Source organism: Garra rufa, chromosome 7 (assembly GCF_049309525.1).
Source record: "Garra rufa chromosome 7, GarRuf1.0, whole genome shotgun sequence".
In the NCBI taxonomy this organism is placed as follows: Eukaryota; Metazoa; Chordata; class Actinopteri; order Cypriniformes; family Cyprinidae; genus Garra; species Garra rufa.
In genome coordinates, this window is record NC_133367.1 from 38,986,918 (window position 1) to 39,002,966 (window position 16,049).

At 37.8% G+C, this 16,049-nt stretch overlaps 1 protein-coding gene across 1 annotated transcript in view; it reads left to right on the forward strand.

Moving 5' to 3' along the window:
* Positions 1-13,829, forward strand: part of LOC141338159 (poly(rC)-binding protein 4-like) — a 34,551-nt gene extending 20,722 nt beyond the window's left edge. Inside the window, exons 9-13 of the mRNA XM_073843715.1 lie at positions 4,274-4,315; positions 4,531-4,609; positions 6,451-6,506; positions 9,566-9,735; positions 11,750-13,829. Coding sequence (XP_073699816.1) covers positions 4,274-4,315; positions 4,531-4,609; positions 6,451-6,506; positions 9,566-9,735; positions 11,750-12,086 — 684 coding nt within the window. The 3' untranslated portion in view covers positions 12,087-13,829. The remainder of the gene's footprint in view (positions 1-4,273; positions 4,316-4,530; positions 4,610-6,450; positions 6,507-9,565; positions 9,736-11,749) is intronic.
* Positions 13,830-16,049: the final 2,220 nt, after the last annotated feature.

Below are 16,049 nucleotides of genomic sequence, written 5' to 3' on the forward strand. Positions count from 1 at the left end.
GTCCCCCAGGGCCGTGTCCTATCATATTTACAAAACTTACTTTTCAACATTTTCATGTAGCTTCTATACACACAATTGTTAGCTCAAAAAAGTAAAACAAAATTGTGCACAATATTACAAAATCTGATCAAAATATACATTTATTTTTCAACTTACTCTCTTGACCTGATTTTGTACATGTGTGTATAATTTACAGATATTATTATTTGGTGTCCCCCGTGTCTATGGCCCTATTATATTTACAAAATTACAGATTAAGTAATAAAGATATTTTTACCCCAAGACACTTAATTTTCAACATTTCCATGTATAATTTTGTAAAATTGTGCACAATATTACAACATTTATGCATCCATACTTTGTTTGAGAAACTGACCAAAATTTACATTGATTTCTCATCTTATTTTCTTGATTTGTTTTGTAAATTTATGTAAACTTAACAGTTACTAAATATAGGGTGTCCCCCAAGGCCGTGTCTTTGGTCCTATTATATTTACAATACTAAATATTAATAAAGGTTTTTTTTTACTCCAAAACACTTACTTTTCTACATTTTCATGAAGCTCTTAAACATACAATTATGAGCTCTAAAAACTAAATTCTGCATATTATTACAAAATGCATGCGTCCATACTTTGTGTGAGGAACTAACCAAAATTTAAGTTTATCTAAGTTTGCAAACAGCTTAGCTGTTAAGTACATAATTCACACTCTTCTCTAACAGTATGAGGTGCTTATCACTGACGTTTGTGTGAGAAACATTAACTCTGGATATTTTAGTTACAGGATACTCTGCTGCTGTGGGAAGTTCATTTGGGGATAATATGCTGGTGCGAATGACTGATAATCTCTTGACTTAATGTTCAGGTCTTCTGGGCAGACTGTTATCAGCGTATATGTGCAAGTTTTACTATGAAGATTAACAGGAACAGTTGATAGCATCACCCACTCCCCATTTCCAAGTCAGCAGCTAAACTCATTGGTGAAATAATCTTTATCATGGCCTAGAAACATACATATCAAGGTCAAGACTGTTAGGTGTACAAAAAAATAAGTTACACAGACTTTTTTTTTTTTGACATTTCTTGGTCACTGCCTGCTTTCGCTGTATGGAAAACAACCGCATGAATATTACCGAAATGTTTTGAGAGTGAATTAATGATGACAGAATTTTCATTTTTGGGGGAACTGTTTCTTTAAGTGTCAGCTGCCTCTGACTAATGCTGATGTGAAGGCTAAAAAGGGAAACCATGTGACTTTCCAATACACACACTCTACCTCGAGAGCTGTAAGGACAAGGTGTCGGACCTGAGCACTGACATTCTCTTAAACGAGCGGAGATAAATGCTGTCTGCCAGGAGACAGGGGACTGACAACATCACTACGGCTCTCGCTAATGAAGGCACCACGTATGTGTGTGTGTGCATAAGGATTACGCCGCGTTAAGTGGCTCAGCCAGGCGATTAATGCTTTTCTACATTATTTACGAGCGTTTTGAGCTCGGAGAACAGGAAGGAAAGGAATAATAAGAAAATGCCTGAAATGATGAAAGCTCCGCCTCCTTTTTGCTACCTTAAGTCCTTACCCTTTAGGCACAAGTGCATTGGCAAGCTTTTCAAACCAAGTAATAGTTCACCCAAATGAAATTCCAGTTTATTTCCTCACCCTCATTTCACTCCTAACCTTTTTGAGGGCTATCAGGCTTTCAGAAAGAAACAGCCATTAAAGAAGTTCATAAGACTTGCGCGCTATATTCCTAAAGTACACCAAAATATTCTGATGTACAGCCAAGTGAAATTAATTTGCTGAGATGTGGGTGTTGCATGCAAAAGAACAGTTTGCATGTGGACTAAATGATTGGAGAAGTCCTGCATACAGAGGTCTAAAGTTTACATTAACCTTGCAGAATCTGCAAAATGTTAAGTATTTCATATAGTCCACAAGAGAAACTAATAGTTGAATTTATAAAAAATTACCCTTTTCAGAAGTTTACATACACTTGATTCTTAATACTATGCGGTTACCTGAATGATCCACAGCTGTGTTGTTTTTGTTTAGTGAAAGTTGTTCATTAGTCCCTTGTTTGTCTTTAAAAGTTTAACTGCCCACTGTTCTTCTGAAAAAATCCTTTAGGACCCACAAATTCTTTGGTTTTCCAGCATTTTTGCGTATGTGAACTCTTTCCAACAATGATTGTATAATTTTGAGATCCATCTTTTCACACTGAGAACAACTGAGGGACTCATATGCAACTATTACAGAAGGTTCAAATGCTTAGTGATGCTTCAGAAGGAAAAAAAAAAACATGCATTAAGAGCCGGGGGTGAAAACTTTTGAACAGAATGTAAATGTGAACATTTTGCCTAAATATCATATTTATTTTCATTTAGTACTTCCTTTTAGGAGCTACAGAAGATTATTATATGTTTCCCAGAAGACAAAATTGGTATCGTTTACCATGATAATCAAATTCCAAAAGTTTTCACCCACGGATCTTAATGCATCGTGCTTCCTTCTGGAGCATCAGTGAGCATTTGAACCTTCTGTAATAGTTGCATATGAGGCCCTTTGTTGTCCTCAGTGTGAAAAGATGGATCTCAAAATAATGCAGTCATTATTGGAAAGGTTTTAAATACACAAAAATGTTGAAACACCAAATATTTTGTGGGATTTTAAGAATTTGAAGAAAGGAACAGTGGACAGTTGTTCAGGACAAGCAAGGTACTTATAACAACTCATAAGCATATGTAAACTTTTGAACAGGATCAGGGTTTATAAATGCAACTATTATTTTCTCTCATAGCCTATTGAAAACATCTATTAATGAGAAATAGCTTATTCAGGTCGGTACTGAATAAAAAAATAACATGCATTTTGTATGATCCTTCTATTTTGGTAAAATAATTAACATTTTGCAGATTCTGCAAGGTGTATGTAAACTTTTGACCTTAACTGTACATCACCAGAGACGTCATTTTGATTTAAACATTACAAGGTTAAAATTTCCTACTGTGAACATGCATTTAGAAACTAGATAGGGCATTTTTATTTCATGTCGACTTTTTATTTCATTTGCATTCAAATGACGCATCCAAATGCATTGTCAGGTTTGAGCTTAAATTGCGGTGTTTCCTCACACAAAGCTGTTGTAGAGTTGTAGAGCATGTCTTAGTTTTGAGCTTGACCTTCTAGTTTGCAAACTACTTTAACTTCAACACTTTAACCACAAACTGACAAGGAAAAGGAGGACATACAATAAAGATAGCAGAACAAACCGGGAGACTATCAGAGACATTGAGGGGTAGGGGTGCCAGTCACGTAGCAAATCCTGAGCTCACCTCCGGAGACGAGCTAAATCCGTCCTGACAAAGAAGGGTCATGTTTTCTCCCCTCTAAACAATGTTTGCCTTGAGAGCTGTGACCAATCATTTTCATTAACTTGGCTACCAGAGACACAAACTAGGGTTGCTCCTCAACATGGATTGCCATTTCTGCATCACTGATCTTTTTATTTTATTTTTTCATTTTATCCTCCTTCGGTTTCTCTCTCTCTCCGTCTCTTCCACGTGTTTAAACTTTTAAACAGGCTTATGCAAGAGAACCTCTGGGAACAGCATGCAGCGTTCTCTGTAGCTTTTGCGTCTGGCTATTTGGCTTCTCATTCTCTTTGATGCAGAAGTCTTGGTTCAAAGATCTTCTGGTTTTACATCTGTCCCCTTTAGAAAGTTTTTGAATGATAAAGGTGGGAGGGTGATCGAGAGGGGGCAGATACCCCCAGTTCTGACCTAAATGGCTGGCAAGTGGCCAGGTACCTTATAAAATCAGCCAACAGACCAGTGAAGACTAGCAAACAGCTCTAAGGTTGTATATGTATCTTGTATATAAATATACCAATAATTACATATCAACTCCTATTTATAATTTAGTAACTCTTCCAACTTCCAACTGTGAACTACACTGATCATTTACACTTTAAGTGGTTAGCCAATCATAATAATTATTTTAAGTCAATGTCGACATGATGTGACTCATTTATTTCTGTGACCAAACGGCTTCAGTGTTTAGGGTGTGCGAAAATCAGAGCTGGGTAGTAACTGATTAAGTACTTTTAATTAGATTAAATTAGATTTAAAATACTTGTAATCAGTCAGTTCTGAACGAGATAAGTTATTTATAAAAAAGATATTTATGATGACCTTAAAAAGTAAATGATTGATTTATATGTTGTAAGTGTATCTATCAATTTTAACACTCATCACTATTTCTTTTTCAGGCTTATACTGTACAAAACCAATATGGCATTCCACACTCAGAGGTAAGAAGCTTAAGATAGAATTTCTGAAATTCATCTTCATTCTACATAACTTTCATTTGTGCAGTGTTCTTTTTGTGAAATTAAATGAGCTTGTTTTACACTTGTGAATGAACTATATGGTTCAATTCTCAGCTGTGTCTTCTGATAAGAGTAATAAAACCCTTTCATACAACTAAAGTGATTTTCCTCCCATTTTTCTTTCTCTTTTATCTCAGCTGGCCAAGTTGCACCAGTTGTCCATGCAGCAGGGTCTTGCCCCCATAGCTCAACCCACGGCCACCCAAGTTCTGTCTGGTATGTTTTCGCCAAATCGGGTTTTTGAAGAAGAAGTTAATGGTTGGGATGGAGACAGATCACACAAATTATGGGTTAGACAGTGGCTTAGACTGTAATCAACTTGAAGCAACTTTTTAGTAGAACAATAGAAAGGCCAGGAACAGTGTGAATGTTAAAAGTACTTTTTTCCACTTGGTTAAGTTTACTTCTAATCAGTCTAAACTTCTTATAGAGAGCACTCAAGTGTGAAAACACCTTATATTTACCCAGACGCACAAGTCTGCTTTAGCAGAGCTAAATCGCCACGTACAGTGAGAGTGGATGTGACACAATTCCACCTGAGAACTCAAGCTTAAGTACATGGATTCAAACAGACCTCCCAAAGACCCAGAGGCCACCCAGGTTCAAGGCAATACACCTGAGCTCCATGGAGTATACGGCACATGTAGATTACAGCTGCAAAAATGGGGCCAAGCTTTACAAGCCTCCACTCTCAGCTCCCGAGGCTTCTCAGGGCCGTGACAAATGTCCAGCTAAAGAAAAAGGAGGGACTCTCTCCTTTTCTTGCTCCTTCACTTTTTTTCCCTCTGCACAGAACCAGACATCCAATTATACAACCACCCCGAGTTATTCAGTGGCGTCTTTCAAGTTATCTTGAGATTCCCAACATTTGCCAAAGGTTTTGTTGTGTAGGCCTTCTAAAGCCAACAGACTGTTGAGCATTATGGTAAATAAGCACTTTTGGTGCAAATGTGAGAATCAAAAAGCCCCTGTGAGGACCTGAGTGGTCGAAACAAATGTAATAGCTGCCCCCTGCCGCTAAAACTACAAGAGCACATCCTATCATGATATGGCTGGGGAATTCGATTATGTCTGAGGTAAAAAGCTCATCAGTCAAGGCAATGATTCAGTCTATTAAATAGGCCCCTGTTGGGCTGGGAGGCACTGCTGGGTCTGGGCCTCCTGCTGAGACAGGAAGTAGATGGAAAGAGAAACAGGCTAGCTTTGTGTCTGTTATTAGCAGTTAGGTGATAGCATCCTGCTAACAGATCGAGTTAATCTCTACCGAGCATTAGTGGCCTTTTATGAGCTCTTTGTGAGTTTGCAGGTAGTAAAAATAAAATCATATACATGCAACTATGAGCGCGTATAGTCCAGTAGACGGCATTAGATGTATTTGACCTAAAGCCACTTTTTGGTCCAGACCAAATGAACCAAAAAAAACTGAACTACAAGTCTTGGACTCTACTGTGAAATAGAATCTATTTTAGTTCCCCCAAACTGAATTTGTAGAACTAAATACGTTCCTAGTTCCTAGTTCCTGCGGTGCGAACATGCCAAAAAACAAGTACTTCAGCCAATAGTTCTAGGAACTATGAACAGGTTTCTCTGGTGTGAAAGCCCCTGTTGTTGAGCTTGTTAACTGTGTTCCGGAACAGCCACTTGAACTGACTGACCACTTAGGATGGTATAACCTGTTTTTTCCAGGGTTGCAAGGATAATAAACTTTTGAGAAAGTTTGGTACAGTCTTCCCCTTTTTGAATGGTCTGAATGACTTAAAAATTGGTTTTGGGTTTGGACTTCATTGTATCAGTGTAGAATTAACGTGAAATATTTCACTGTTCTTTACAATGGGTTGTTATTTACAATGAACACACAAAAAATAAAGTAGAAAAAGAAAATGCACTGTGCATGATGGGCGAAAATAACACATTCTAAGTTTACTTTTGTCCACATAAGTTTAGAAGAGTTTCTGTCAAATTTAAAAGAACACAAATACTGAAAAAAGGGAAGAAAGAAGAAAGTAAACAGTGAATTCTCCTATGGTTCGTTAACTTGGTACCTATTCCTCTTCCAGCAGGCATCGAGTCCAGTTCCCAGACAGCATCACAAGAACTTCTCATTCCAAATGACGTAAGTGCAAAAATGTCTTTTTGCAAGTATCACGTTACTCATGCTACTCATTGATATTCTGTACAGCAGTACTTTTGCTTTAGTAGTAATGCTTGATTATGTTTATGTTGTATATGAAGACATTATTAAATGTTTGAGGATGGTCAGATACTCTGAACATTTGTCAGAGCACACAACTCTAATGGCACACTTTAGCCATGCAGAAATCCTGAAACTTTTTCTTTCAAACACACCGAGTCATGTCTTTTCATCTGTCCACCCCCTGCTCTGCTAGAAGAGCTTCACAAGATCCAGTTCAATCCTGTCATGGCGTCTGACATGCTTAGCACTCCACTGCTGTCAAAACAGAGATGGTAAATAAAGCCAGAGCCTTTTGTCAGACAGCTAGGTTGTGGTGCAGACCCCGCACCCCAGGGGCCAATGGGACGTTCCCTTCATGCCTGCTGACTGGGGCTCCCTCTCGCCTCCACGTCTCCCTGAGATCACAGGATTAATGGACTGGCGAAAGGCCCAGACGTGGCCTCTGACCATACTCAATACATAAATTCAGATCCCATTGTTTTATTTAAAGCCCTTATGCCCAACTAGTAATAAAGTTTTTCAGGATACCGGTGCTGTTCACAAGTCCGTACAAGTTTGTGTTTGCTATTCATTTAATCTGTGTTTGAACATGAGTATGTGTCCTGTGTGAACTACTTTGTACTCATTCTGTTGTCAGTAAATGTACTTAGTGATTGTTTCAACAATTGTTCTTAGTAGGTGTAATGCTGTAATGACTAACAAAGTGAGCGGATCCATTATCTAGAGTGATTCCGTGCAAGCAAAATCATTGACTACCTCAATGCACCTGAGTAAAAACTCAGCTCTTATCACATTGACACCAGCTTCAAAAAAATTCTCCATTTCCTGAATGCATTCATCAGGTGCTAGACCTCATTTCTGAACCTCAACATACATGACAAACTTCAAAGAAACTTCACCCAATTTCCCCAATCAAGGGCTAATTTAGCATGCTCGTACATTCGTATTCCTGCGTAAAGCCATAAACAGGGCGATGGAAAGCATGTATTATTGAAATTCCCTCACAGCGATGCAATTCCAAGGCAAGGCGACATCAAACAGACATCAAACGCCTGGCACACTAAGTTGTTTATCATTTGCAATCAGGTTTCTCTCTATAGAGGAGCAGTTTCTCCATGGTTAACCATCCCCCTAAATCAGCAGAAACACGTTCGCAATTAGATTGGGATCAGATCGGTGCTCGAGAGCACAGCAGTAGATACAGCTGGGTCCATAACTTACCTGTACAGAGATTGACCTGTGAGGGGTGGACGAGTTCATCAGTGATATCAATTTTAGCTAGAAGGAGATTCATCCTTCGCTTTCCAGACCTTACAAGTAGATTCACCTCAAACAGACCTGTCTCCAGTTTGACTAGAGTATACATACCTGTCTCTTGCATTGGACAGATTTGACCTCTAGCTTGCACCTTGATTTACAAAGAAATCAATAGAACAGACCAAACTGATGTTTTTTGTTTGGATCTGGTAAACTTGACGGTCGGAGAAGGTTGTGTGGGTGTTGATAGTTTGTTTTGCTGTCATATTGCTTGAGGATGGATAATTAACAGATTTCTAAAAATGAAGGATATCAGTGGGCAAATATGTGGTGCAGTGCAGAGGACATGCTGGAATGTCAGGGTGGCAGCGAGACCTGGCGGTCGAGTACAAGCACTTAGCCACAATCAGCTGAGCCATTAATAGCCCCTGGGCACCAGGGAGAGCAGTGTGACGAATCAGGAGCTTTGACGTTCATATGACTCGTGAGGAAAGGAATGCTTTGTGGAGCAATTCTTGCTCACATAATCCAACTCACACTCAAAGTGAGGGTTGGGGGCTGGGATGTAAGTGGACAAAAGACAAGCTGTCAGTCATTTGAATGACAAACAGTTAACTCATCCCAGAAGATCACTCCACTTTATCATTGTCTAAGCTTGACACCAAGCCCTAAGGTCACCCAACCCCCTTGGTCCACTTCCTTCAAGCTATGGACACCTTCTACAGAAGGTACAGTAAAATGCAACAGTTTTTGTATAAAACATTGAGCTGCCACAGTAGGATGAATTAGTTTACCACCTGCTGTTGGCTTAAACTGACTGTCTGGATCTGCAGAAGTATTAGCAGATGCTTGTTGCAGAGACAATACCATGCATAGGCCTAGCCTTGTCATCTTAGGCCCAGATAAACAAACACAACAAACCAGGACCAAAGATAGATTGGAGCATTTGTAAAGGAACACATTAGATAAAGATATGAGAGTGCAAATACTGTTCCTGAAATCAATAGTCACTTGGGCAGTAGAACCATATGCCCCGTTTTATGAATTTCTGGATTGCATTTGACCAAGATCCTGGGAAATTATCCTGATGTGGTCTAAACAAACTGGCTATGTTCTCATAAGGGGCTTTCGCACCGGAAGAAGCTTTTCATAGTTCCTAGAACTATTTGCCGCATTCGCACCACAGGAATTAGGAACGTATTTAGTTCTAGGAACTCAGTTTGGGGGAACTAAATTATCTCCTACTTCAGAGTAAGGTATAAATCAGTTCTATAGAAACTACCAGTGACATAAGTGTACACTGATTGGCCAAATGCATATTTAACACCAGCTACTCTTTCATTTTTGTAAATGGCGCAAATAAAGACGTCACTGTCAGCCGCTTCAGTGCTCTTGCTGGCGGTGCGAGGGGGAACTTGTTTTTCTAGGAGGGTCCGAGGAAGAAATTGGTTCACAAGGAACTACCATGCTACCTAGTTCCTAGAACTGAGCGAAAGCTTCTATAATGTTTATGTTGAACATGTACCATGAGCATGCTCCACTGTGTCCTGTCCTGCAGAGTTTAGCTCCATCCCTAATTAAACACACTTGAACCAGCTAGTCAAGGTCTTCAGGATTTCTAGAAACTCTGCAGGTCTTTGGCCTTCCAGAGGCACCTTAGAGGGACATAGTGCCAAGGAATAGCTGTTAAATATATATCTAAGTCTTTTCTTTCTCTGTAGCTGATTGGTTCAATAATCGGCAGACAGGGTACAAAAATCAACGAGATCCGCCAGGTGTCAGGAGCTCAGATCAAGATCGGCAGTCAACTGGACAGCACCAGTGACCGACACGTCACCATCACAGGCTCCCCAATCAGTATCAACTTGGCCCAGTATCTAATCACATCCTGGTAAGTACTGGAAGCCATCCCATCATAACAGATCCAGGGTGTTTGAACTTGACCACTCCATGTGTTAATGTGGCATATCTTACACCATAATGCTGTAGATGATCCTGAAGTAGGAGACCTTGTCAAAACCTCTGGGAATATTCAATCAGGGGTCTTTCCAGTCCATAGTTTGCTGGCCAAAAGAAACACTCAAAAGAAGAACTACAAAGCAAGGAGATGTGGTAGAAAGAAGCCAGGCTGAGGGATTAATTGGCCAAGTTTCAAGCCAGAAGCTTGTTAGAGCTTAAAGGCAGAGTATTTTGGCTGCCTCATAGACAGACTGTAATTTTCTCCCACGAGATCTATGCGGTTGCAATTTGATCAAATGTTGTGTCAGGCAAGAAAGCAGTAAATTCCTGACAGCCCGGTTCCTCAGCAAAGACTTTTCCATCAATGCTGGGTGAAATTTCATTTGCTAATGTAACAAAATTAATAGTTTTGTTCCTCACCCAGGCGTATAAAAATACTCCTAACGTCAGTTCAATTAACATTAGGAATTTGCAAAACACTCTAATAAATCTGAAGTCAATCTTGTTAGTAAAGTTCAAGTCAGTGACAAAACGATGACTAGAATTTATTCTGTGGATATTCATTAAAGGGATAAGTTCACCATAATGTCGTTCCAAACCCGTAAGACCTTCGGAAGAATCTTCGGAACACAAATTGAGATATTCTTGATTATATTTTTTGATATTTAATGATATCCTTACTACCTTTCTGGGCCTTGAACGTGGTAGTTGAGTTGCTGTCTATGCAGGGTCAGGAAACTCTTGGATTTCATCAAAAATATCTTAATTTGTCTTCTGAAGAAAGTCTTACAGTATTAGCACAACATACGGGTGAGTAAGTAACAACAGAGTTTTTATGAAAACTATCTCTTTAATGAATAATAATGAGTAAACCAAATTGGACCCCACTCGAAATAAGTGGCTTCTTTATTTATTCCCACGTTTCTGTATTGGCTAGCAAAGAATTAAGATTTCTAACAGATGCAGTGTCATGTACAAAATAATATAATAATTCTAGCATATTATGACTCAGCAAGTCGACAAGAGAGCAATAATTGGGTCTTGAATGAAATATTTATGCTTGTCTCAGGTGTGTTCAACAAGCAGACCGGTGCAGAATGTCAAACTCACTCTTAGAAGCCCCTCATTATTTTCCTTGAAATATGTTCTTCGGGCATCCTGCATGGAGAAATTACTATGTTGGTTTTGGGCAAGCTTTTGTTGTTTTGTTTCTATCTCAATATTATTGATTTGAGTGGTTTCTCATCAGTTGAATTCCTATCAGTTTGGTTTTTGACAAGCGACGGCAACAAAACGCAGATCCCAGAGCAACCCAAGGCACTCTAGCGTCAGAATATTTTCCTAAATGAGTCAGCTCCATCAAGCCATTAAAAATCAAACATGATTATTCATGTCCTGGATGAAGGCTGGAGACGTCGCCCCCAATCAGTGTCACTCTCGAAGAATACTTCCTCCGAGACAGACGTCTCGTTTCAGTGCATTGCATCAGAGCGTTCTGCATATTGAACACACCCCCTCTACTTGATAATGAAATCAGTTAGACGCCCTCGATATACATTAATGGCAGATTACATGCATTTGTCAACATGGTACTCAGTTCAAATGCATCTTGATTAAAAGCTAAAGGAAATGCTACTGAAATTGAAATCATTTTGTTTCTTTTCCCAAAGCCCCTACCCAAGCCATCACCCTGAATTAAACAGCTCCTTTCCCATGAGTGCCAAGGTCCCCCCTCAAATAATCTGTTGCAACCACCAGCAAAACACACCTCTCTTATGATTTTTTTGTTTCTGTTTTTTGATTCTTTCTGTTTCTTTTTGTTTATTTCTCTCAATTTTTGTTTAACATGTCTTTTATTTAACCTTCTAACCCTTCTCCATCCGGCTCCCCTCCCTTGTCCCTCCACCCTCCTCTCCTCCACCTCCTTCCTTCCCTCCCTCGTACAGTTTAGAGACCGCCAAATCCACTGCCCAGTCCTCCTCCATGTCGACCCCTGTAGACCTCAACATGAGCTTCACCCAGACTGCTCCCCCTGCATCGTCCTCTGCCGCAGCCCTGGCAGCGATGGGCGGCCTGCCCCACGCTCCAATCTTGGGCGCCCCCTATACCCTCCCCCTCTCCAGCCTCCTGGGAATCAAATCCGTCCCCTTCCTGGCACTCTCGGCCCCCGCTGCCGCTGCCGCCGCCGCCCCCGCCCACGGCACCTTGGCCTCCTACACCGCCAAGATCTCCTCCGCCAACGGCATCAAGAAACCGGAGCGACAGAAGTTTGCACCCTACTGAAGAGGAACTACCAAGTACCTCCTTTGTTTCCGAGAGAGGGTTCTTCTCTTCTAGCCTGATGTAGCGGTGTAGAAACAGACAGTACCAATTTAATTTCTTTTCGGTTTAGTAGCTTGTCCTGGAAAACTGTAGGAAAATAATGGCATAAATTTACCTTTTTTTGTTTTCGTTTTTGGCTGAGGTAGCCGCTAAAGCCATAGACTATTCCTAATCTCCTCTTTTCCCGAAATCTTTACACACCTTTATTGTCTGCTCTTATTTATTGATAACAACGAAATATTCCCGCAAAGGGTTTATAACGTAGAACACTGTTGACTGATGCTAATCTCTTACGTATCAGCTTTTATACAATGATGTCTGTGAATGCTTCTGTATACAACTTCCTGATTTTTTTAGAAATCTTTAAATGATGTATTATTAAAACAAAATATGAAAAAAAGGAAATGTTTTTAAAAATGACAACCGATCTAAACTTTGCTTTTGTGTTACATTTTTACCTTTCGTTCACATTCGTTTTGAAATGTTATTTATTTTATTTATTGTGCCGAGTGTTTCTTTTACAGTCGATGTTTGTTTTCTGTAACGGCTGCAGGTTAAAAAAAAAAAAAAAAAACTTTTTCAAATTTCTTCCCTTTGATCACGGTTACATACTTCCTGAAAAAAGTAACTAAGAACAAGTAGTGAGTTTCTTTACTCTCTATGGGAAGTGCCACGGTGAATTCTGGTGTGATTATCCAAATACAAAACAGCTAGCGAATTAATTTCGAAACTTTGGCTAGCCCACGGCCAAATATGGACAATGTCGTTTCAGGGGGATTCTTTCACCATTTCTAATGGCATAAAATGACTACTATGCATGGTGACTGCCCTTGTCGGAAACTAATGCTGCATGATGACTTGGCCCCACACAAGTACACACTAGCAAAGATAGCTAACGCGTAGGTCTCTTTGTCGATGGCAGAAGAGCAATATTGGTTTGAAAATACTAAAATATACACATATAGCAGACCTACACATAAACATGCTTCAAGTGTAGCTACAGTAATCATCAGAGTATATTACGTGGACTGACTTTTGTTTTTTGTTTTTCTTTTTTAAAATATAGAAATAATCACACTTATTTTTCTAAACCTAGAGTCCTAAAATTGAATGTGACCACTCACACGATTCATCCACTTGGTAGATGTAGTGTAACCTTGACTCGTGTTTGTCATTTTTCCTTTATGGTAACTTTTTTGGTTTGTTTAGATCTTCTCAAACGTCTTTCCCATACTCATTTGCATGAATTTAACTTGGCGTCTATGCAAAACATCTCGGGGGCGGTTCAGCGAGGTATCCTGTGTCATGCTTCGTAGATGGCCCTAAATAAACCACCGTTGGGAAAGGGCTATCAGCAAAGGCGGAACCCAAGTATACAAGGACAATGATGCTCTCGAATTTATGAACCATGCTATGTATAATATATATATACATAAATATATATGTTCTATTATATCCATATTTCCCATTCCAAAGCCTAACACATAACCACCGTTTCACACACTATACGAACACAGTGTGGCACATAATTCCACGATAGCCGGACGGGGTTTGAATATGTTCAGATGCTTGAATTATCCAAGGTCTGGTTTTTGGGGATTCACATGAGGTTTCGTTTTGTCAGCCTTGGCATAAATGCAACTCTTGTTTTAGTTTGATTCATCAATGCCATACAAATGAATAAAAACAATACTGTATTAACGTAATCCAGTCTCCTTTGTTCTTTCTCAGCTGCGTGAAATGAAACGGCATTAACATTAATAGCCGAGTGCGGGAATGCCGGAATTGTGATAATGACTAACAATTTAGTCTGGTTTTTGTTTTTTTGAATGGGAACTTTAGCCCTGAAAAGAGTTTGAACTTAACACCTCAAATAAACAAGCAATTAAAACTGAGCCCTAAGGTACAATGTGTGTTTTATTAAAGCAATAATCCACTCAAGGCCATTATGTTGGGATGCTGTTAAAGTTAGACATGACACAAAGCCCCTTAACTATGGTAAAATCAGTGTGCTTTACGACCTGCAGTGCAATGCTGCTTGCATAAAACAGCAGCAAAAATAATATAAGACAAGCACAGTGTTGGGAAGGTTATTTTGGAAATGTAATAGGTTACAGATTACATGTTACAAGTTAAAATATAAGCAGTGTAACTATTTCAATTATGTTAGTAATGTAACTGATTACAATTGATTATTTGAACAATTAATGTTTTCAAGTATTAATAATTAAAAAGACTTTCATTTTTTTTAAAAGATTTTTTTTTTTTTTTACTTGCTGTTGCATGTAAAAAAAAAAAAAAAAAAAAATGTACATGTCGTTCCAAACCTATGGAAGTCTGTTTCTGCCACTGCATAAAAAAATAAAAAAGGTAATTGTGACTTTTTATGTTACAATTCTGACTATTTATCTCACAATTGCTAGTTTACATCTAACATTTTTTACATTTTTTTCTCAGAAATGTGAGATATGAACTCAGTTATGAAGTCAAAATTCTGAGACATATATGACATAACTCACATTCTGAGGATATTCTGAAAAAATAAACGTGCAATTCTGTCAAATAAACTCACAATTCTAAAAAAAAAAAAAAAACTCACAATTCTGAAAAAAGAAATAAACTCGCAATTCTGAAAAAAATAAGCTCGAAATACTGACAAATAAACTTGCAATTAAAAAAAAACTCACAATTCTGAGAAATAAACTCACAATTATGAAAAAATAAACTTGCAATTATGAAAAAATAAACAAAAAATTCTGGAAAAAAAATAAACTCGCAATTCTGAGAAATAAACTTGCAATTCAAAAAATAATTCACAATTCTAAAAAATTTAACTCGCAAATAAACTTGCAATTATGAAAAAATAAACTCACAATTCTGAAAAAATAAGCTTGAAATTAAAAAAAAAAAATGCAATTCTAAAAAAAATTAAACTCGCAAATAAACTAGCAATTCTGAAAAAAAAAATAAAGTCGCAATTCTGAAAAAAATAAGCTTGAAATACTGACAAATAAACTCGCAATTCTAAAAAAAAATAAACTCACAAATCTGAGAAATAAACTTGCAATTATGAAAAAAAAAAAATTTGCAATTATGAAAAAAACCCTCAAAATTCTGAAAAAATAAGCTCAAAATTTCGGACAGAAAAAAATTAAAAAATAAATAAATTTGCAATTCTAAAAAATTGAACTCGCAAATAAACTCGCAATTATGAAAAAAATTAACTCACAATTCTGAAAAAATTATCTTGAAATTCTGACAAATAAACTCACAAATCTGAAAATATAAACTCGCTATTCTAAAAAATTAAACTCACTATTTAAAAAAATAAACTTGCAATTCTGAAAAAATAGGCTTGAAATTCTGACAAATAAACTCGCAATTCTGAAAAAAATTCGGAGAAATAAACTTGCAATTCAAAAAAAAATTCGCAATTCTAAAAAAATTAAACTTGCACATAAACTCGCAATTCTGAAAAAATAAGCTTAAAATTCTTAGAAATAAATTTACAATTCTAAAAAAAATGAACTCTCAATTCTGAAAAAAAAATAGGCTTGCAATACTGACAAATAAACTCGCAATTATGAAAAAAAAATAAGCTTGAAATTCTGACAAATAAACTTGCAATTCTGAAAATATAAACTCGCAATTCTAAAAAAAAAAAAAACTAAAAAAAAACTTGCAAATCTGAGAAAATAAACTCTCAATTCTTCTCAAATCTTTGCATAGCCATGACAGGAAACACTGGCATCTAAACAGTCAATCTTAAAGAATAAAGCATACACATAAACCCAAATAGGAAATAAAACAGTTATCAAAAGCAAGTGTCTGATTCTGTTTCCTAAACTCCTGCAACACTGATATCTCATATTTTAGAGCAGTCAATGTAATTTGCAAAAGAAATCAATCAAATCTCTATGTGTG